Source organism: Ambystoma mexicanum, chromosome 14 (genome assembly GCF_040938575.1).
Source record: "Ambystoma mexicanum isolate Mex_15411 chromosome 14, UKY_AmexF1_1, whole genome shotgun sequence".
Lineage (NCBI taxonomy): Eukaryota > Metazoa > Chordata > Amphibia > Caudata > Ambystomatidae > Ambystoma > Ambystoma mexicanum.
The window spans coordinates 97,218,804-97,240,120 of NC_090940.1; the positions used below are offsets into that span (position 1 = coordinate 97,218,804).

General features: G+C 47.8%; 1 protein-coding gene across 5 annotated transcripts in view; it reads left to right on the top strand.

The window, feature by feature from the left end:
* Positions 1-21,317, top strand: part of PCNX1 (pecanex 1) — a 1,666,514-nt gene that overhangs the window by 1,377,005 nt on the left and 268,192 nt on the right. For all 5 annotated transcript variants that reach the window (XM_069638600.1, XM_069638595.1, XM_069638598.1 and 2 more), the window contains exon 30: positions 15,076-15,226. In XM_069638600.1, coding sequence (XP_069494701.1) covers positions 15,076-15,226 — 151 coding nt within the window. The remainder of the gene's footprint in view (positions 1-15,075; positions 15,227-21,317) is intronic.

The following is a 21,317-nucleotide window of genomic DNA, read 5'->3' on the forward strand; positions in this document are numbered from 1 at the left end:
TACAGCCAGCCCTCAAGACGCTGGATACCCTAAGACAGGGTTCAGGATGTGCATGACATGACTAACATTGAAGTTCTTTTATGGAATACTTGCGGGAGTGCAAACTTGAATACATTTTTAAATAAGTATTCCGTTAACACTCTCCCCCGCATATATGTATTCCAGGAAACCATGATCGTCGATCACTTTAGTATAGAGGGTTTCCATACATTTTCACATCCTGCCTCAAAAGGTATGGCGGGACAACCGAGTGGGAGCCTGACTGTATCCGTAGACTGTAATTTGGTGTTTAATTGCAAAGTGGTCTGTAGCAGGGACTGGCTCCTGGGCATTACATTGGATATAGAGAATGTGCTGGAGCCAATTTTGCTGTTGAGTCTTTACTGGAATCCTATGTAAGTGCCGTTTGAAGAAGTGGAGAGCCTCAGTGAGATCCTGGAGGAATGGTGTGAGAAGGATCTTGGGAAACGCATTGTGATGGGAGGCGATTTTAACTCTTTATGTGCTGAGGGCACCCAGTGGAATGATAGGGGGGGGGGGCTATTCCTAAGATTCTCTACCCCAATCTTTGCAGGCGGATGGTGTGGGACATTTTGCTGGAGGGTTGGGATCTGGGGATGTTGGACCACCCCTGCAATTCGGAATTACCCAAGCATACGTGGAACATGGGCTCTTACAGCTCCAGGATTGATTTCTTCTACGTGGCTAATGGATGGAAACAAGTGTGTGGGAACCTGGCTCATATAGATACTGACCTTGGGGATCATACCCCACTGGTCTTCATCCTGACTCTGGCCCATTTGGGTATCCAAGTCAGGCCTGATATTATGGGTCTTTCAGTGGTGAAACAAGGGAGATCGGTGAATTGGAATACTAATACCATTAGAAGATTTAATACTCTTCTTACAGAATACTTAACTAAAGCTGTCCAATCTGATTTTGGGGATAGTTTCCATTTACATGGGGGTGGCAGGGTAATCTGTACAACATTATACTGACCTGGGCCTATAAAGTTAGCAAAGTGGGAGGTAACACTTTCAATAAATCTGAGAACTTTAGATGGGATACTAGAATGTATAACTCTAAAACCAATAAACGTAGGGACTTAGTGGCTCTCAAGAAACAGTCCTTACCATTAAGGGAGTTCTTGGTTCTAAAGCGAAATATCATTCTCAGACATAAAAACTTTGTTAAATCACTTAGGATGGATCATTCTGAATTCTCATGGATCGCAAATTCTGGTCCGCTGTCAATAGGACTATAGATTCTTCTAAGGGCAGTCTAGACTGTCCAGTCCAAGCTGAAGCTTGGATTACTTATTATACAAACAAATTTGCATTGCCCTCTGAATTTGTAACAGGGACAGGCACTGATTTGGGATCCTCTGTTACTGGAGGTTGTACATGGGACCACAAGGACATTATATGGGCTATACATAAACTTAAGCCGTCCAGAGCCCCCGGCCCAGATGGCATTCCGCCTTTTGTCATTAAGGGTGCCCCTGAGCTATGGGCTAACCACCTGAAACCAGTATTTAATTACATCTTCCAGGCCCACACTGTCCTGGCTTCTTGGGTTCAGTCAATCATTGTGCCCATACATAAGAAGGGCGATATCTTAAACCCTAGTAACTATAGACCTATAGCGCTCATTGATGCGACTAGTAAGGTCTTTGCCATCCTGCTCTTAAGAGATCTTAATGTGGTCAGGCATAATTTGCTTCTTAGCAAATTTCAAGTCGGCTTCAGGGAAGAGCTGGGTACCAACTTGAATGCAACGGTTTTGGCACATTTAAGAGATTCGGTACACTAGTCCAATATAGTAGATGTGTTTATAGCATCATTGGACCTCTCAAATGCATTTGATGGAGTAATGAGTGAGATTGTGGTCCAAGATGCTAACTATGAAGATCCCGCGTAAGATTGTCCAGCTCCTTGCCTTACTCCATACAAACACAACCATTAGGGTTTGTTTGGCTAAGGAGGGTACTTTGTCTCAGGAAATTGCTACATATGTAGGGGTCAAGCAGGGTTGCTCACTGGCGGCAATTCTCTTCAACCTGTACGTGTGCGATGTGGAGGGAATGTGACTGGGACCTTCCATCGCACCGGCCAGGTTGGGGAAGATGGCGGTCGAGTGGATGGCTTTAGCAGACGACTTTATTCTTTTGGACCGGACCCCTTGTGGCCTTAGGAGGAACACTTCTCTTTTTTACCTCTACGCAGTTGCAAACAATCTTTTGCCCAACGCATCTAAATCTCGGATATTGGTCTTTTCTAAAAGAAGAAAGATTCAGACTTATAAGTGGATCATGGGTGACGAATCAGTGGATCAGGTCCAGGCCATTGCATATTTGGGATACAATCTTACAAATGGGGGTTAGTGTGAAATTATGGAAACAGAGCCTTGAGGAGAAGGACTGCAAACTTAAATCCCAAATGAAATTCTTGAGAGTGAAGGTTTGCAGATTCTCTCTGATTCCGATAAGGCGATACTATCTTGCCAAATGTGAGCCCATTTTACTCTATGGCCTGGACCTATGCACCCATGATATGAGTCTTACTCTTAACATCATTCATGGAAAGTTGTGGAAAGAGTTACTGGGTTTATCTATGGCAGTGTCCAATGCAGTTGTCCGCCATGAGCTCTGCCTTATAGCACTCAAAGCTAGTTACCTTTGGAAACAACTTTCCCTGTTTAGTAAAATAAGCGACCCCCGAAAAACATTCTGTATGAAACACTAGGAGAGGTCGTGAGATCTGAATCAGTTTTATCCATGGGAAAGTTTTGTGTCAAATTGAAGTTAATCTTACTTGCCCTTGGTTTAACTATAGAAGACCTTGTGCAATGTCTGGGATTAGTGAAGAGGTTTCTCTCCGGGGCAGATTGGGTAGGAACTGTGGACTGTGTTAATTCTTACTCCACCTATAAAGAATACTCCATTTTTGGCCATGCTCGGAAATGTTTGCCTCTTTATCTTCAGGGGCTTCCTTGTGATAGGGGGAAGAACAAGTTATATGCTTTTTAGGCTCAATCAGGTACCGACATTCGAGAGGACATGGCACTGGGGTAATAAAGATGCGCCACGGACCAGCATTCTTGATTTTCAGTGTTGTTTTTGTGGAGATAACTCCCAAGCGACACTGAAGCATTTAGTGCTTGTTTGCCCATACTTTGAGCCTAGGCGTGTCTTGATTTTCAAAGATAGGTTTGATAATGATTGAGTGCTGTCAGTGAACCTTTTTTGGATTAGATGTTTGTGGGGGCTAAATATTTCCCTAATTGTGGCATTGAATGTGTTTCTGCAAGGCATAACCAAAGAACTGGAAAAAATGAATGTGGTCATTTAATGCTTTTAATGGATGTTGTATATTTACTTCAATGAACTCTGGTTAGTGCGATATAAGATTTGTTCATCGTTTCTTATATTCTGTGATGAACTTAATGTGACAGGCCAATGTTGATGTAATTGTTTTTTAATTCTAAAATGGGATTGGATTATTGTTCGTACTATGGATTTTAAGTTTTATTTATATTATGATTTTTTTGCTCTACATGTTTAAGGTTTTTTGTAAACTAAACACGCAAAAATAAAACAAAAAGAAAAAAGAAACAAGTTCCTATTATGAAACAATCTGTAGGTGGCATGCACAGATTCATGAAATGGCATAAGCAACAGCCACTCTGCATTATAAAAAGATCTATAATGCTCATACTATAGGGGCGATCAAATATAGTGTAGCGATTTTGCTGTATGGAGACAATGCATACTGCAAAAAGAGGAAAATCATTTTATAAAATTGCTTTTTAGGTCTACCTGTGTCAGCCCCAAACTTTGCATCACATCAAGAGATAGGTCTCCCCTTTCTGGAAGATTTATTGGCTTTGGCGCTTAGTATGTTATGGCTGAGGCTCTGGACCAACCCTAAGGCTGGGCTTGCACACACAATAAACGACCTACTGGGAAAGAAAAGTGTGGAAAAGATTAGTTAGAAAACATCAGGAAAACACTGGAGCTTGTAACTAACAGTGATATGATCACCAATCCTGTAGTCCCAGATAATAGCATGCGTCGTTACCTAAAGAACATTGCAGAGTGGGTAAATGATGCCAGTGAGACGCAGGAATTGTTGATACCAATGAACAGGCAAATGATGAGAATTTCAACAAATACAATGAGAGTATCTCATCTGGTCAAATTAGTATCAAAGGGCACCCATTACAAGAGTAAGCTTTGGGGGCATTGAGCCGGGTGAGGTTCCAAGCAGGAGATCTGGCTGGGATTTTGAATCAAAATACCGTGTGTCAAGCTGGGCATGAAGATTTGGCAAATTTGTATTCTTTTGTCCAGCCTATTGCTATCTAAGGAAAAAGTACCTGAAACTTCTGTTTGTAGGCAGGGGCTTTACTCAGTATGGGCCTGCTCTCTATTACCTGTTGAACACAGCTTTGCCAGCTATTGCCTGGAGTTTATCCCTATTCATTAGCAAAGCCCGGCGATCACGAGAAAGGGGAAAGACGGAAGGGCATGGAATCATAGAAAAAAGTGATGTCTAGTAGAAGAGTCTAAGTTATAAGCACCATGGTTTTTTAGAATGTTGTCTTTTAGAGAATCTTTACCAGTGCCGAATGATATACATGTGTTTTTATTAATGTGATTTTACAATGCATGGGATTTTATAAATTAATTGTTGCCCTTTGCTTTTTTAATGGATGGAAGTGTTTTTTTGTCAAAGTTTTTCTTTTTGTATGTTGTATCTTTTATGGATTTCTTTTGATAATCCGAAATAAAGAAATCTTGACTTGAATTCCTTGTCCTGAAGACAGGACACTGGAAAGGAATTAGCAGCAGGGGTCAACTGGGCAGACTCGAGGAAAGGGTTTCTTCACAGCTGGATGCAGTTATATGGTTTTGGTGCCCTTTTCAGCAGCCAGATGAAGTACGAATGTCGGTTTGTCACTCTCTCGGTCCTGCACTCTGGTGAGGGGACTTCAAGGATTCAAATCGTGCCTCTAGATAGCCAGGAGGAGGCCACCAAAGTTTCGGACATTGGAAGACCATGCACTGCACAATGGCTTGAGGTCTCTGGGTATTGGGGTAGTGCAAGCCAGCAAGGTCCCAGCACGTCATGGGATGGCTCAAAATGCATGCTCCTTGAGACGAGTGGATCTCGCCAGCTCTGGGTAGGGGACGTCGCGTTCAGGACCCCCAGGTCGATTGGCAGGAAGGGTTACAGCGGGCTCCGGTTACACAGCAGGCTCTCTGGTCGCTGGAAATTGCTACATCTGCGTTCCTTCATCTTCCTCTTTGGTTTCAGCTCCAGTGGTCCGCTTTTTATTGGGCCAGGATCTGGGGTAGTCTCGACTTAGAGGCATATTGCCTGACACTGGAGCACATCTATTCTCCAGCATGGGGTCTGGCATGGATTCACATGCTCATGAATATTCCCCGTCGTCAGGCTGGGAATCCTCGGTATGGAAAAAAAAATAAGTATCGGTTTCGTTTCTGATCTGTCTTTCTTAGTAGTAACCAATCACTGGTCTCTGAGTCATACTTCCCCCAGCCAATGACTGCCCTCTCCCTAAGCCCCGCCCCTGGCAGCCATCCTCAGATTTTTACTGTATGCTCAAGTGTTGGGAGTCCTCGTGGTATAGCCCTCAAGCTTTTACTGCGTTTTGCGCTTTTTCAAAGAGATTTATCTAATTTTTTCAGTTTAATCGAGCCTCAAGCTCGTTTCTACGTCCGATCAACGGGGACCTGTTTCGGATTTATCTACGCCCCTCAAGGGTGAAGTTTTCGTCGAGTTACGCTTCTTGGAGGATTCCAGAAGTTTCTGAGGCCTAACTCGTGGACGAGAAGAACATGGCCCAGGAGAAGGGAAGCTCGACTCCCGGCAAGCTGTTCAGGATCTGCCCTGGATGCAACCTACAAAAGTTGTTCAAGGAGGACGATCATTTGAAATGCCTTTACTGCCTCCACGAGGACAAAACGCACGTGGAGAAGGACTGTGCGTTTTGCTTTAACATGACGGATCGGACGATGAGGGATTGCCGGACCCATCTCTCCAACTGGTTGGAAGGCAAGAGCCCAGCAGGTGAGAAGAAGTCCGAGCGGTCTTCTAAGTCCTGTGAGGGCGCCCCGGCGACGGGGGCCCAACAGAAGGCAAAGCACAGCGAGTCCGCGGGCACTGGGAGCGCCGTGCGGTCGGGCTCCTTGGCTGCCAGGCAGGGTACACCTTCACCGACGCCATCAACCGCGAGCCAACGCTCTGGCTCGGGGAAAAGAAAATCCGAGGACCCGGCTAAGCTTCTGGAGAGGCCCTGGTCGATCTCTGAGGAACCGGCCAAGGGGGGGGGGGGAGTGAGGCGGTGACCCTCCCCCTAAGGTGAAGGCCTCAAGCGAGCCCAAGGTGGTGAAGGCCTTGATTCACCCAGCTAAAGCATCTATCGAGGGAGTCACTGCGGCCCTGGCGAAGGCTGTGGAGGCTATCCCAGTGGGAGGCGACCTCGGGCCCAGAGTTTCCCTGCCTCCGTGGAGAGAATCCTCTCTTAAGCCCATCGAGAAGGCCCCCATGAAGACCCCGGTGGAAAAAAGGGGGGGCGGTGGCCGTTAAGGACACAACCTTCGAGGAGGAACTGACCGAGAATTTGGAAGAGGCCCAGCCCCACGGGAGGAATCCCGAGGAGGGGGAAGACGAGAGCGAGGGTGGCAACAACGAGGTTCCCGTGGAGGAACAACCGTCGCTCCCAGCACGCCCTTCGCAACCCGAGCCTCAGGACAACTCAACGGCCATTTTGACGGCAATCCAAGCCTTATGCACGGAGATAAGGGCGAGACTGCCCCTACCCCCGACGGACAACCCAGCTGTACCGGGTCCGTCGGGAAACCCTCCGAACAAGAGGAGGAAAATTCATCCAATGCCCCTTCAGCCCTCACGGCCTTCTCAGCCTTTGTCGCCTTCCCCGATCCCGAGGGACGACATGGGAACGGCCACGACGGGGACAGATGGCGGCGGTGACGACGAGACTGGCCTCCCGTCTCCGATTCCTTGGGCGTCCCCACCCGACGAGATTGGCTCCTTCCACTCCATGATTGCCAGGGCATCCAAGCTTTTTTCAACTCTTCCCTGAGGAGGAGGAGGAGGAGGAAGGCTTCCTCTACCAACGGCGCAAGGCCAAAAGGAAGATGGTCCTCGCGTTGCCGTTGCTGGATGACATCTGGAACGAGGGACTTGCCCTCCTCAAGAACCCGTCCACGACACCTGCCAAGAGGGACCGGTACGAGAAGAAGTACCGGGTCCCCGATGCCACCCCGTTGTGCCTTAGGGCGCAGCCGACCCCGGATTCGGTTGTCTCAGCGGCGGCCAAGAAGAAAGCAGGGGGGGGGGGGCATCGGCTTCATCCTCATCTTCCCCACCGGACGGCGAGGGAATGAAGCTGGACGCCGTGGGACAAGGAGTCATCTCAGCGGCGACGACGATTAAGGCGGCCAACGCCCTAGCGATTGTGGCCCGCTAAGACAGGGAATTGTGGTACAAGATTGCCCCCCCTGTTGGACTTCCTCCCTGACAAGAGGGCAGAGGCCCTGGCGATCCTACAGGAGGGTGAGGTGGCATCGGACCACGCCATAACTGTGGCCACGGACATTGCCGACACCGGTTTCCGCCAGTTGGGCAGCAGCATTTGCCTTAGACGACGGGGGTGGCTCAAGGCGATGGACGTGCAAGCCAAGGTTTTGGACATGCCCTTCGACGGGAACAATCTGTTTGGAAAGACTGTGGATGAGTGCTGCAGGCCATCAAGACCGACACAGACGGCTCAGGCCTTGGGAGTTCTGCAGCAACGGCGGCCGCCCTTTGGGAACTCCAGATGCAAGCAAGGTGCCTCCAAAGGATTCGGCGGCGGCTCCTCGACCTACCGTCAGGCGGCCCGCTCCTCGTCGCAACAAGCCTACAGGGGACGAGGCAAGTCCGGTGGATCTCGCCGTCGTCGCCAGGGAGGCCAGTGCGGCAAGGCTGCTTCCAAGCAAGACTGAACCGGCCGTCGCGTCGGGCCCCCACCGAAGCACCCCGGTGGGAGGCCAGCTGACAAGGTTGGTCAGCGTATGGAAGTCCATCTCCACCAATCAGGTGCTGGATATCCTGGCCCACGGGCACACTCTGGAATTTCTAAAGAAGTGCCCTCGAATTCCTCTTGTGGCCAGGAAGGAAAACCACGTCCCTCAACTACTGTTAGAGGTAAGAGCGATGCTCAAGAAAGGAGCCATCAAGCTCGTCCCGAAGAGGCTCCGGGGCTCCGGAGTATACTCAAGATACTTCCTCATCAGAAAGACAGGAGGTTGGCGTCCCATCCTGGACTTGCGTCGGCTAAACAAATACATCAAGGCACAGAAGTTCTGGATGGTCACCCTGCACTGCTGGGCCAGCTGAAGGAAGCAGACTTCCTATCGTCGTGGATTTGGGGGATGCGTACTTTCACATACCCATCCTAAAAGGACACCGAAAGTTTCTCAGGTTCGTAGTCCAAGGGCGGCACTATCAGTTCAAGGCCCTCCCATTCGGATTGAAGTCGGCGCCCAGGGTGTTCACCAAGTGCCTAGCACCAGTGGCGGCACGGCTGCGCCTGCAGGGGATCCACGTCTACCCCTACCTGGAGGACTAGCTCATCCAAGCAGGGACAAGGGAACTTGCCGTAGAACACACGGCAAAGACCGTTCGGCTTCTCACGGACCTGGGATTCTCCATCAACTTCCCCAAATCCCACCTGGTTCAGTCGCAGATCGCGCTGTTTCTAGGAGCCAAGCTCGATACAGTAGCACAGTTGGCCTCGCCGTCGGAGGAAAGAACGCAGGACATCCTGGGCAAGGTACAGCGTCTGCTGGCCACAGACGTGGCCAGAGTGAGGTCCATCAAGTCCCTTCTCGGGATGATGTCCTCTTGCATCTATCTGGTGCGCCTGTGCAGGCTTCGGATGCGTCCTCTGCAGGAGTTCCTCGACGCCCGTTGGACGCAAGCGACGGACGGCTTCGAGGACAAGATCTCGCTCAACGAAGCATTCCGCCATGTAATTGGATGGTGGGGAACCAGTGCGCTCCAGCATACCAGGTGACGGTGACGACGGATGCCTCCCTGGAGGGGGTGGGGAGCGCACACCGGAGAACTTCACGCGAGAGGCCTGTGGCTCCCGGAGGAGAGGCCGCTCCACGTCAACATACTGGAGCTCCGAGCAGTGTTCTGGGCCCTCAAGTCGTTCCTCCCGTCCCTCACGGGCAAGGTGGTGAGGATCTTCACCGACAACACCACCACGATTTTCTACATTTGGAAGCAGGGAGGAACCAGATCCCAGCCCTATCTAAGGAAGCCTGGGATCTGTGGCACTGGGCCGTTGCCCAGGGGATGTTTCTGGTGCCTTTTCATCTAGCAGGGATAAACACCATCGCCGACTCACTCAGCAGGGAGCTGCGCTCGTGCCACGAGTGGGAACTACACCAGGATCAAGTGGAATATCTCTTCCGGCAATGGGGCAAAGCCCAAATCGACCTGTTCGCGACTGCGACAAACTTCAAGTGCCAGAGGTTCACCAGCAGGTTCCCCCAGTCGAGGAGCACGGGCGATGCTTTCTCGTTCCCCTGGGACGGCTTGTTCCTGTATGAGTTCCCGCCGTTGCTGCTCAGGATCATCAACCAACTCAAGAGGTCCCGGTGCAGGATGATCCTCGTCGCACCGATGTGGGCGAGACAGATATGGTTCCCGGACCTTCTGGACTTGTCGGCGTCCCCGCCAGTCAAACTGTCGGCGGACGCAGATCTCCTCTCCAGAGAAGGAGGGGCCATTCTTCATCACGACCTGGAGTCGCTGAACTTTCAGGCCTGGCTCCTGCAGCACTAGAGTTTGGAGGGTACGATATCCCGGCTGACTGCAGAGAGGTTCTTGCAAAAGCCGGGGCGTCCTCAACTCTCAAGTGCTACAGACACAAGTGGAAGAGGTTCTCTGTCTGGTGCCGTGCACAGAAGATTAACCCTCTACGGATTTCAGCCCCTCAAGTGCTGCCGTACTTACTGTCGCTGGCCAAAGCTGGACTAGCTCATGCTTCCATCAAGATGCATCTGGCAGCGATTTCCCGATATGCCAGAACTGCAGGACGGTCATCCCTGTGGTCTTATCGCCTGGTGAAGGAGTTTATGAAAGGACTTTTCCGATCGTTCCCGCTGGTGAAGGCCCCGGCGTGGGAGCTCAACGTGGTGCTGACCAGGCTCATGGGACCGCCTTTGCATTCAGCTCCATTGAAGTTTGTCATGGAAGGCAGCGTTCCTTGTGGCCATCCCCTCTGCACAACGCGTGGGATTGATTCAGGCCCTTTCCTGCAAGCCTCCATACTTGACTTTCCACAAGACAAGGGTGGTGCTGAGGACGCACCCCTCCTTCATGCCCAAGGTGCCGTCGGAACTTCCATCTCAACGAGCCCTTGGTGTTACCATTTTTTTTTCCCGTCGCCTTCGTCGCCGGCCGAGAGGACTTTACACTCGCTGGATGTAGCTAGACCGCTGAAGTTCTACGTGGACCGAACGAAAAGTTTTTGGAAGACATCTCAGCTGTTTGTGAACTTTGGACCTGTGAACCAAGGGAAGGCTCTCTCGAAGGCTTCCATTTCCAGATGGCTCTCCGGCTGCATCATGCACTGTCATCGGTTGGCAAACCGACCGTTGCCCGGCTGTCCGAGAGCCCATTTGACCAGAGCGATCGCTGCCACCACGGCGTTCTTGTCTGGTGTGCCCCTGCTGGACATCTGCAGGGCTGCTACGTGGAGGTTGTTAGGCAGAAACCTGTGCAGTTCCCTCTGGGACCACTGCAAAAGATTTAAGACTACAGGTGTTTGGCAGTAAACCCAATTGGTAGCAGCCTGTACCACCCAGATTTACCTGGTAGCTGTGGCTGAGCAGTCAGACCTCCCTCAAGAAGAGTTAGGCAGTATACAGAGCATACATAATAGGTACAGAGGCACAGTAGTACAAAACACTGACCAGAGCTAGGTGTAAAAGTATATAATTATTTAAAAGACACACTCATAAATTACACTAGCACAGACAAGGTAAGCAAGTCAAAACACAGTCACTATTACTTATAGGTACATCCCTAGTTGTTTGTTGGACAAGTGTAAGTTAACACCACTTATTTCCAAACAGAGGTGAGCGCTTAACGTTAGATGGCACTCCAACAAGTTAGTTAAAAAGGGAGGGAAAAGGCAAAAGTAATGAGATTAGCAAGGCAAAACACTTTTCAGAGATTCACAGTGAGTTTAGAAAGGCAGTCTATTGAGGAGCAAGGAAGTTCGGTTGCCAGGCCCACTATAGGGAAAGCCAGGCGAAAAGATGCCCAAGATCACACAATGTCACAAGTCTTTACAGGTGAGTAGAAAAGGTTTTACCAAGTTTAGAAAAGTTTAGTTAGGATGTCCCAGGCTTACCCAGGGTCGAGAGCCGAGGGCTAAATCTACCCCGTACAATCGGTGGCAAGGGAAGCCGGGCGGAACACGGTACCTGTAAAATGGAAAGGATCCTCCAGCGGTGGCAGTTGTTCCTGGTAGTGGGTGCAAATCGCGGCGGTGTCCAGAGGAGGAGAAGATCTCGTCGTGGAGGAAAGCTGAAGGTCGTTGCACTACCAGGGAAGAAACCAGCCGTGGAGTTTTTCCCGGTTAAGAGGATGTTACCCCTCTTTCGCGGTTGAGGTAAAAAGTGGTATCCCGGTTGCCGGGGTGCTTGGCACAGGCAAGGCGGCCACGAGATGCTTCAGGGCGGCGAAAAAAAGGCAGAAACTGGTTGTCCCCACCAGTCAAGGGAAGAAGACTCTCCAGGCCGGAGATCTCCTCTGTCGTTGGGAAAAGTGGTGAGACGGTTCCGCAGGGCTCCACCGGTGGTGTCGTCTTGGCAGGTCGGCTCGGCTTCTCCCTCTTCGGCTTCTTAGGTCCTGTGGCGACTTCTGAAGAACCAGTCCCAAAAACCCTGCTTTTATGCAGCAAACCCCCCATTCATACAGCCTAGCTGTCACTCAAACATGCTAAGTGGTGAGCGGGGTGGCTCACCACTTGGGCCAGTCACACCAGAGTGCGTCATGAGTTGGCAAGGCAACTCAGTCCAGGGTGCCTAAACCCCCTCCCACACCCCCTGTGGTACCCAGAGAGAATGGCACCACTTTGGAGGGCTTCTGTGCAGAAGCCCTCCAAAAGTGGAACAAAGGCTCGACTCGGGTTCAGGGTTACTGAAGTGAACCTAGACGCCATTTTGGCGGTGAGTTCTGGCAAAAAATCCCAACCGGTGAATTTATATTAAATAAATAAACCGGCGGTATCTTTAACTTTGCACCAAAAAGTGGTGCATTAAAATCAATGGGAAATCCCATTGGGAAATATTCCGGTGGAATATTTCCGTGGTATCCACTGCCACCAGCCAGAAACTCGGCGAGGGGGGACGGGACAGTACCCCCTCGACAACAGACCCAGGGGCAATCTAATTGCCCCTACCAGTACTTCCACAGTATGATGGTTTGTACTGGTTAAGTTCCTAAGTTAAGACTAGTAAAGTCAATGGTGACTTTACAGACCCAGGGAGACAGTAGTCAGTCCCAGGGTGTGGAGTCTGTTTGGGGGTCTCTATGACACCCCTTTGTTACTGCACTGAGGGTGCTGTGTAACACACATTCAAAAACCAATGATAGCCTATGGGGAAAAAATACCCCATACCCCATAGCCCATAAGCACATAGCAAGTCACAGAAACACTCTCAAGTCATGCCCAAGAGTGAGGGTAAAAGAGTCTCACTCTTGGCAGGAGAAAAACATAAACCCCAAAAATCCAGCAAAGCTGCTGGGGGACTCACTAGGTTAGGAAATTCAGCCTAAACAGAGAATTCTCCCTAACAGAGGTCGATCACACCTTCACGAGATTCTAATGCGTCGACTTGGATTCCAGGGAGGAGTCCAGAGTTGGCCAGGCAGTGCTGCGCAACCTGTTCGCTTAAGGTGAGCCTGGTGAGGAGGTAAGAGATGCTTAATGTTGAGTTTTATGTAATGCTTAATGTTGAGCCCTGCCACCTCTCGTGGTTGTGCATGTGTGTACTGCTATGTATTCTTATATTCATGGGCATGTGAATCCATGCCAGACCCCATGCTGGAGAATGAACAAGTTACTTACCTGTAACTGTTGTTCTCCAGCATGGGTCTGGCATGGATTCACATGCGAACCCTCCCGCCTAACCCGCTGCGGCTCTTCACTTGGTCATACTGCCACTTTACGTGCTACTAAACCTGAGGATGGCTGCCAGGGGCGGGGCTTAGAGAGAGGGTAGTATGACTCAGAGACCAGTGATTGGTTACTGCTAAGAAAGACCGATCAGAAACGAAACTGATACTTATTTTTTTTTTTTCTTACCGAGGATTCCCAGCCTGACGACGGGGAATGTTCATGAGCATGTGAATCCATGCCAGACCCATGCTGGAGAACAACAGTTACAGGTAAGTAACTTGTTCCTTCTAATGAATTTTTATTAGGCGCCAACTCGCCCGCATGCCTCGGAGCGCTCCGACAATACAAACAAAAAACACAGAAAGAAAGAAAATGGTAGTGAGATTGCAGAGGGGCTATCGCTGAGGGGCTGGCAGAAGATTCCCTGGCTGATGCGCGTAAGAAACCGGTTGTCCCATACTGGGTCTTTGTCTATTGGCAAAACCCCCTGCAGATGGACCGTAACTCAAAAATGATTATGAAAAAAGCCTTTGCCAGCTACAAAGAGCTAAGGGCGAGGGTGTTGACACTTGTCCTTGCCAGCCACAGGCCCGGCCTACCTAGCAATTAAAGAGTCACAGGGATTTGAGAGCTATTTGAACATCTTTAAACTGGATTATGCAAAGGCATTTTATATGATCCTACACTTGGGATCCTTGCCTTTGCGAGACATCACCAAAAACTGGTCTGGATCACAGCAATGTTTGCCCGATGTGTGAAAATGGGGATGAAACATCAGGGTATCTTTTACTATTTTGTGGTTAATTGAAAGACCATAATCACCTATCTGAAACCCCCTTTTAGATTGCACAAGGTCTCTGCCGTCAGTGAAGCTATTTACCTTTGCAAGAACTCCATGGACCTTACAGTGGCTTATTTGGTCGCCAAATATATTCGCAGATCCTGGCTCAGGAGGAACAATGCCCTTGGGTAAATCCGCTGAACCTGTGGAAATGAATTATTCCATTGGTATTGTACATCTTGATAGGTGACTTGTTTTGTTGACATGTTTTTGTTGTTGCTGCCTGTGGTTTTTATTTTAGTAACATATGAATTGTGCTTTTAATACTGTTTTAACATTGTTCTTCCTTTTTCCTTGTAGCTTGTTTATTTTTGAAATGTAATTACATTGTTGTGTCCCTACCGATATGGCTTACGCCGAATAAAGGTATAAAAGAATACTGTGAATATCATGACTTTTAGCGCTGTGACAATAAAGGGTGCATCGTCATTTAAGATATTTTCACCTGTGTACAGTGGAACTTGTACAGGGCACACCTGCTGATTGCTTCTGGGGACTATGTCCCCAGAATCTACAGCATTCCTTATATGGCTCCAATGAATCTGTTTTGTTCAAGATTGGTAAACTTTAAAAATGCTGCAAAATAATTGCACATGAATTATAAAAATACATGGGGCACATGTACTTATCAGATTTATACCATTTTGTCACAATGGTTTGCAGTACATGGAATTATTTCTTTGACAAATTTCCGTTTGACCAACAAAGGAAACGCGGTACTAGTGTTATTAATTCCTTTTTAGATAAAATTGGGTCACTTCTTTCGGTGTAAGTGTGATTAACAGATGAGGCTTACTTAAACCCAGAAAATATTGAGCGAATGTCCTATTTTATTTGACTCAAAATACAGTTTTGCAATATGGAGTGAAGCAGTAACTTAACTTTGTTTAGTTGTCTCGAACTGCTTTTCCCTTGAAACCGTTAATCTCCTTATGCATTACACACCACTGCAGATGTTGGTCAGTGATTTTTTAGTTTTTCCCCTTTATTTCTTTCAGCAATTTGGAGTCTTTTCTGTATGGTCTTCATGCACTGTTCAAGGGAGATTTCCGCATCTCCTCTGTCCGAGATGAGTGGATATTTGCAGACATGGAATTGCTGCGAAAGGTGGTGGTCCCTGGCATTCGCATGTCGCTCAAACTTCATCAGGTAGGCATCCCCAACAAGGTGTTATTTAAAGAAATATATATATATATATTTCTTCAGGTGTTATCGTCGTTCTTCACGCAGTAGAGATTGGATACTTTCCACCCTAAAGGGATGCACCAAACCAGGTTATCCGTATGCGCAAAAAAGCTTGGGCACAGTCCAATTTTTTAAATTACTATTTTCCAGGTTTTGATTCATTAAATGATTAACTGAAAGTCTGTTAAAATTGCACAGTGCATGAACCTGTCAAGTGCCTAGTCGGCTAGTCCAAAAATCATTTCAGTGTACACCAAGAGGATCTTGGGCTGCTTACTGTGTTTCCCTGCGTGTCTCTTACAATGTCTACATGTCGGTTAGCATCAGGGTTGTAGGCATATGTAAGGCATTATATTGCATGGACCATGTTGGTTGTATAGTGTTGCATGCCCATGCAAGCACAGTTTAATTTGCAGTGTTTTATAAAGTGACAATTGTAGGCTGCTTTAGATATTATAATTACTGCTGTGAATGGGTTTTTGAAGCCGGCAGAGATACCAGCCTACAATTCATTTACAGCAGGGAATTCATAACAGACTGCCAACAACATTTTGCTTTTCTAACACAGCAGATTGTTAAAGCAATTCGATTTTGCCATATTTAATACACATTTAGATTGCATTTGTGAGATTGATGCAGTACAACACCTGATGTTTGCAACATGTTGTTGTTCTTGCAATACTAGAAACCCCATTTGTTTAAAATTAAAACGATTTTGTTTCTGCAAAATATCTAGGTGGTTGTGAAGGCAGAAGTCCTAATTTGTACCAATGATTGGAGGCCTTGTACCTTTTTGTTTTCATGAGTCAGCCTCTTAGACTTGACTATGATGTGCCTCTTAAAAACCATGTCTGTCCGAATTATGTTGTCCCAAAAAGACACTGTCCTCTTTGCAAGTCCGATCACATGGCTAGTGTACTTCTGTGGCTGGGCGCAGGGATTACCATAATGCGTTATGAAAGATGTTCTCTTTTTGCACCTTTTCCTCCATTGATTCGACTAAGAACCATTCTTTTTCCTGATTTGATGCAAAGGCCAAGCCTTCCGCTTCACTTCCCTTTTGCTCATTGTTATGTTGAAACCGACTAGCCCCTCAGACTGGCAGTACTATCAAACTTAGTTTCCCTTTGTATTTTTCTATTTTGGCAATTGCTTTTTTTTTATTAATGCCTATGGCTAAAAAAAAAAACAAGCATTTTCCATAAACAACAAAAGAATTCCATTATTAACATTTAATTCAAAGTATTTTTAAAAATCAAGTCTCTTAAAATTGAGCATCACAAGAAGAAATTCATGTTTTCGTACATAATAAAACGGAGCGCTCTCACCCCCTAAGCAAATCAAGTTAATTTGATGGTTGCATCCATTATACAACAGACTTTCATAATAAACAGGGCTGAAGCTTCTCCCAAACATGCATGGTTGCGGCCTTAATGACCAATGCTCTGCTACCATAATTGTAGACCAGAACTGGTCAGATTCAATTGATTCAGATGAACAAAAACGTGCATACCCCTTGTATACAGGTTGGTGAGCTTCTCACATGCAGTTAGAACATGTCTACTTGTCGCAACGCTATTCATACACAGCCTGCACAGTCTAATTTCTCTGGGGACCGCCTGCCATGCACCAAGATATTCCAACACACGTAGGATGTTTAACCGCAAATACAGAATAAATTGCCTTAGGGAGAGGGGACACAACTTAATTAAATAGCTGCACGGCTTCCCATATTCAAAGCACTGAAGCAAACTGTCCACAGCTTTTTTCTGTGTGAAGGTACTCCATAGATTGAACTCTTCCCCCCCAAGTGTGACTTTACCTTGAGTTTATATGCATGATTTCCGATGTCCTCACGGTCAAAAGAGGCCAACCCAATATTTTCTAAGTGGGCTTGCGCGGACATGCCAAGATCTCTCACATCCCAGTTGTCTTAACGAAAGCACGAGTGAGCCTCGATGACAGATAATATTCTAGGAGAGCCTGGTAACTCTACTACATTCTTTATACTTGGATACAGTTTACCGCACCTCACTTTTCTCAAGGTATGTAATGAAGTGAGGCCCAACTCCATTCTTATTGGCACCACAGAGACCTTCAAAAGCAATCTCAGGAGTGCCGTAATGATCTTCCCTCCAAGCTTTCTAGCCAACCTGTGTACTTTTCCGGGATTATCTTGAGCCCATATAGGATACACTGGACAATGGCAGTCCTATACATTTTCCTAGGTTCCCTCAACCGAATCACCACTTATTCTCTTGATAAGTCCCTTTAGGCTCAGCCATCTTTGCAGTGCTTTTGCTTTACAATAGCTGTGATATGTACGAGTGCAAGGGGCACTGCAGAATGGTAGGCCCATTTATGTGAGTCTTACTACATCTAATTTCACACCCCTTATGTGCCATTTGTAACTTGCAGGATCTCGTCTTTTGCCCCGAATCTTCATAACCTTAGTTTGTATATAGTTAATCTATAGATTGATTTTCTCCGAAAAAGTGGCAAAGTTGTCAATGGCCTGTTGCAATCCCAAGGCTATTTGGTCCAAAAGGACAGTGTTATCTGTGTATGAAATCCACTGTATGACCTCCCCACCTATGCGGGCGGGCGGTCCCAACTTCTCCCCCATGTCGGCCACGTAGAGATAAAAAAGCAGGGGCGCAAGAACGCACCCTGTTTCAAACTCCTGTTGGTAGCCATGAGAGCGGAGACATCACCATTCGGCAAGAGTCAAACTAGAATGTTTGTATCGGTGTATAGGGCCTTGATGAAATATAATAGCTGCCTATCAATGCCCCACCTCTCCAATTTGGCCCACAAAATAGAGCGGTCGACACAATCAAAAGCGGCCGAGTAGTCGACAAAGCACAAATAAAGTGCTCTGTCTGCCCCATACAAGACATCCACAACAAGTAGGCGTAGAACCCATATTGCCTGTACTGTTGAATGCCCTTCCCTGAAGCTCAGTTGTTGTAACAATAATAGCTTCTTATCCTTAGCCCACCTTTCCAGTAAACAAAGTAGTAGTGTGGCAAACATTTTGCTTCCCTGAATCTAGCATTGCTAGCAATCTAAAATTGCCAGGGTCTGTAAATGACCCATGCTTGTGAACTGGGATCAAGATAGAGCTAAACTAGCTGCTAGGTAGAACACCCCGAGTCCAGATATTTAAATACATGTCATACAGCACTCTGGCCCAAAATTGGTTATTCGATTTTCATACTATATTTGCCAAACCAGGGATCCTCGATGGTTTGAGTTTAGTCAGGATCTCAAGAATGTCTGAAATATCAATATTCAGAGCCGGCCCACCGAGCTCAGTACATTTTCCCCACAGTTTCAATGTTCCTCTCGTCCAGAGGCGTTGCTATGAGGGGGGACTACAACCAGAACCCCACCAGTCCCGACATTCGCTTAGCCCTTGATCTTTTCCAGACCTAGCAACACCCATCCCCTCGTCCCAGTATAAACATTTAAAATGGAAGTGCCACTCAACTTCTGCGGTGCCATATAACTCTTTCGGGGTTATTTGCAGACATATAGGTATGGTACAGGTGCCAAACTCTGCGCAGGTCATGCGTTCTCATCAGCCCATAAACCATTTTCCAATTGGAGAATTTTGTATTCAGTTTGTGGCTGCAAAGCCAATTCTTATACTTGGTGATGATGGTTCCAATCACAATTTTCTTCTCCCCCCACAGTCCGTGTCATGTCTTTTTTAATCAGACTCCTTTTTATGCTTATCTTGCTTGTCAATGTGTATTTTGTTATCAAACAGCAGGGGGGGTTAGCCTTTTCCTGTACCTTAATTTTAGCTGACATGCAGCGATGGCCTGATTGCTTCATATAACTCACGCAAATCCCCTCTGCAGTATTTTAGACATTCTTGTGGCGTACACAGCATATTGCTAAAATATTGGTTGACCCATTTCACGTTAGCCTCTGACCATACTATTCGGTTACCCTGTACTGTAACAGCTACCTTGCTTAGGTCAGTGTTTCTATTCTTATGTTTATCAGTATGAAGTAATACTTTGAACATTGCATGATCACTAAGTGGAGTTTCGACAATTTTATAGTTTCCTATAGTTCCACATAACGTTTCAATGGATTGCTTTTTATCCTGCATAGTCCTCATCTTGATAGACATCCATCATCCAGCTCTGCTGTTCGGAAACTTTTTGACAGGGGGCGTAGTGGACCTTGACTCTGTGGTTGCCTAGGTGTTGGTCATGACACGTAGACCTGCGCGTCGTGCGCACAGATGCAGCCCAAGTCCCTACATGAGAAGGCTGGGAAACTGGCTTTGAGCTGACCGGTTGTCAATTCAGTGTTCGTAGGCCGAGACTTAGGCGCCCACGCCCGACTTAGGAGCCCAGCCCCGACAAAGGGAAAGAACGACATTGCAAGAAGACTAAGAAACAGTCCCACTCCAGGAGCCATTCCTCATCTTCCTCACCGTAAAATAAGCGGCACCACCGCCAACGACGCAAGTCCAGCTCGTCGTCGGATCGAGCTAAGCCCTCAGCGGGGCCGATCACTCTGGGTTAAGACTTCCATGTTTGAAATGTTTAGGCCACAAGCTACTGTAGTTGCGGCTCCGACCCCGACCAGCAAGCGTTGGCGGCAATAGCAGTGCTTGGTGCTCCTGACGACCCCAAGCCAGTCACTCCGTTGACGCCGTTGACGTCAATCGCCTTCAGGCATCCCGCCTACCAGGCATAAGTTGCCAGAGGGCCATAAGGCCGAGGCAAACGATGCCCATCGATCATCGGAGTGTCCCTCGGCGCCGAAAGAACCTTTGGCATCGAAAAGCTTTGGCTTTGAAACCTATTCTCAAGCCCTCTGCACCGACGGTTCATTTGTGCCACTGTCGAGATCGGGTTGCTTCGACTAAATGCAATCCATTTTTGGCGTTGATGACCCAGTCGACCCTGTTTACACAGGAGCCGGCTGCGTTGATTTATTTTTGTTGATGCCTAAGCCGATTTATTGGCCCTAGCTCAGGGTCTACAAGACGCCAGTGGTTTGGATACTTCCCCAGACCTTGAGTTACAACAAAATCAGCCCTATAACCATGCTAATAACCAGTTCAGGGATCTGGTTCACAGGGTTGTTGACACCCTTGGGTTGAAGTCCACCACACCTCTTCAGGGATACGAGCTCACTGACATTCTGGACGAGGGTCCCGCAGTTGAGCATAACATGCCATTCAATCCAACCATTGCCGACCCTTTAGCTTCCTTATGGCAGCACCCTTGTACTATTCCCCCTGGGAATGCCAATTGTACAGGGAAATATAGGCTGACAAAAGGAGACCCTTCTTTCCTCGCCACACACCCTTCCCCAGAAGGGTTGGTCATACAGGCTGCCACTATTTCCACCAGACCAGCGGCATCCACTTCCAATCTGCCTACGGACAGAGAAGGAAAGAAATCTGACGCATTGGCCAGAAAAGTGTTCACATCTGCCTGCATGGCACTTAAAGCCACGAACATAGCCTGTGGATTTGCCAAGTACTCTTTTGGCTTATGGAAGGCTGTGGAACATGCTGCAGAGTACGTCCCTGAGGGTGCAATGCGTGATGTTTTTTTTTACAGCTGATGGAAGATGTGAAGGAGGTAGCCAAGCAGCCATTGCAAACTGGCCAGGACGTAGCGTTGGCAGAGCAATTGGTTCAGCAGTAATAATGAAACGCCAAGCATACCTGAAAACTTCTAGCTTCTCTCTGAATGTTCAGAACAGACTGCTGGACATGCTCTTTGAGGAAGACATGCTTTTCGGTCAGAAAGCGGATGGCTCCTTGGAGAAATGTAAGAAACCTCAGTTGGCTGCTAAATCATTGGGCCTAGTGGTGCAGCGGACCAGGCTTGCCTTCAGCTTTGTCTCCAGGGGAGAGGCTATAGACGTTACGTACCCTATGGCAGTAAGGCATAGCTCCCGCTAGCCAGGTGTTGGGAAGAGAGCATCCCCGTCCCACCCCCATAGGCACTTCAGAGTGAGGCAAGATGCATTTGAAGCACTATGATGAGCCAGGGGAACGGGGGTGGTGGGGATG